The 1,573-nt window shown below is 44.2% G+C and overlaps 1 protein-coding gene across 1 annotated transcript; it reads left to right on the top strand.

Annotated features, from left to right (window-relative positions):
- LOC105978772 (60S ribosomal protein L17-like) lies at positions 1 to 615 on the top strand. Its single transcript, XM_045297613.1, has one exon. It carries the CDS (start codon positions 74 to 76, stop codon positions 599 to 601), a length of 528 nt encoding a protein of 175 aa, XP_045153548.1. The 5' UTR covers positions 1 to 73; the 3' UTR covers positions 602 to 615.
- The last annotated feature ends 958 nt before the right edge of the window (positions 616 to 1,573 follow it).

Raw genomic sequence — 1,573 nt, 5'->3', positions numbered from 1 at the left:
TTGAGTGACCATGAATTCTCCCAGAACCCACTGCTCTTCCTCTAACTGTAGCGGCCTGAGGTGACCTGCCAAAATGGTTCGCTACTCACTTGACCCAGAAAACCCTACAAAATTCTGCAAATCAAGAGGGTCAAACCTCCGAGTCCACTTCAAGAACACCCGTGAAACTGCCCAGGCCATCAAATATATGCATATCCAGAAAGCCACCAAATACTCGAAAGATGTCCCTCTGCAGAAGCAGTGTCTGCTCTTACAACGTTACAATGGTGGCGTTGGTAGGTGTGCCCAGGCCAAACAGTGGGGTTGGACCCAAGGTCGGTGGCCCAAAAAGAGTGCTGAATTTTTGCTTCACATGCTTAAAAATGCAGAAAGTCATGCTGAACTGAAGGGTTTAGATATGGATTCTCTGGTCATTGAGCACATCCAGGTGAACAAAGCCCCCAAGATGTGCTTCCAGACTCACAGAGCTCATGGTCGGATCAACCCACACATGAGCTCCCCCTGCCACATTGAAATGATCCTGACCGAGAAGGAACAGATCGTTCCCAAACCAGAAGAGGAGGTTGCACAGAAGAAAAAGATTTCCCAGAAGAAACTGTAGAAGCAAAAACTCATAGCTCGGGAATAAATTAAGCTTAAAATAATAAAAGTTTTAAAAAGTTTAGAAAAAAAGAATGAGCCATCTCAGAAGCAGGAACATGGACAGACTTCCAGGATCATCAAAGAAAAAGAGCCACCAGTGAACCACATTTAAGATCTCTTCCCGAAAGCAAATTAACCAACATGGAAGAATCACACCAGCCAGTCTGATCATGAGGTGTCCATGGGATCAGAAATCAAGTATCAAAAGAGCCAAAACAAAGAATTATATTAATGTGAAAGAGGGGGGTTGGAGTGGAGACCCAAAGCCCATCTGTAAGCAACTGGACATCCTCCCACAGAAGGGTTACAAGGAAGGGACGATTTAACCAGGATGCAGTATAGCACTGACAAAGTACATATCATTCCTCCAGTTCCTGAATGCTTCCTCCCCGCCACTGCCAGGCCCCAGTTCTACCTTACAAATCCAGCTAGCCCGGAGAACACACAGTGGTACAGAGAAGAGCTCTTGACACGTGGAATTCAGTACAGAGAAAACCCTCAGGAACAGTAGTGGAAGTAGCAATATCATGAGGATAGGGATTGGTAGTGGGGAGGGGGAATAAGGTTGAATGCATGGCCCACCCCCACCCCCAAGGGGACAAATAACAGGAATTGGGTGAAGCGAGACAATGGACAGTGTAGGACATGACATAGCAGCAAAAATATATACTTAATTGATCAAGGATTCATGAGGGTGGGAGGGTGGGTGAGGGAAGTGGGGGGAAAAAAAGAGGAATTGATACCAAGGGCTCAAATAGAAAGAAGATATCTTGGAAATGTTGATGGCAACATATGTACAAGTCTGTTTAATACAGCTTAATGATGGAGTGTTATAAGATCTTAAAGAGTCCCCCCAATAAAATGATTAATAAGATAATAATAATAATAATTTTAAAAGATCTCTTCCTGAAGGTGAAAATCAAAACCAGTG

Source organism: Echinops telfairi, unplaced genomic scaffold, assembly GCF_000313985.2.
Source record: "Echinops telfairi isolate 266 unplaced genomic scaffold, ASM31398v2 ScPeMD7_7420;HRSCAF=8458, whole genome shotgun sequence".
In the NCBI taxonomy this organism is placed as follows: Eukaryota; Metazoa; Chordata; class Mammalia; order Afrosoricida; family Tenrecidae; genus Echinops; species Echinops telfairi.
This window is presented reverse-complemented; position numbering and strand designations above follow the sequence as displayed.

Excerpts from the sequence above, each read along its gene's own strand:
- LOC105978772 (XM_045297613.1), top strand. The coding sequence starts at position 74 with ATGGTTCGCTACTCACTTGACCCAGAAAACCCTACAAAATTCTGCAAA.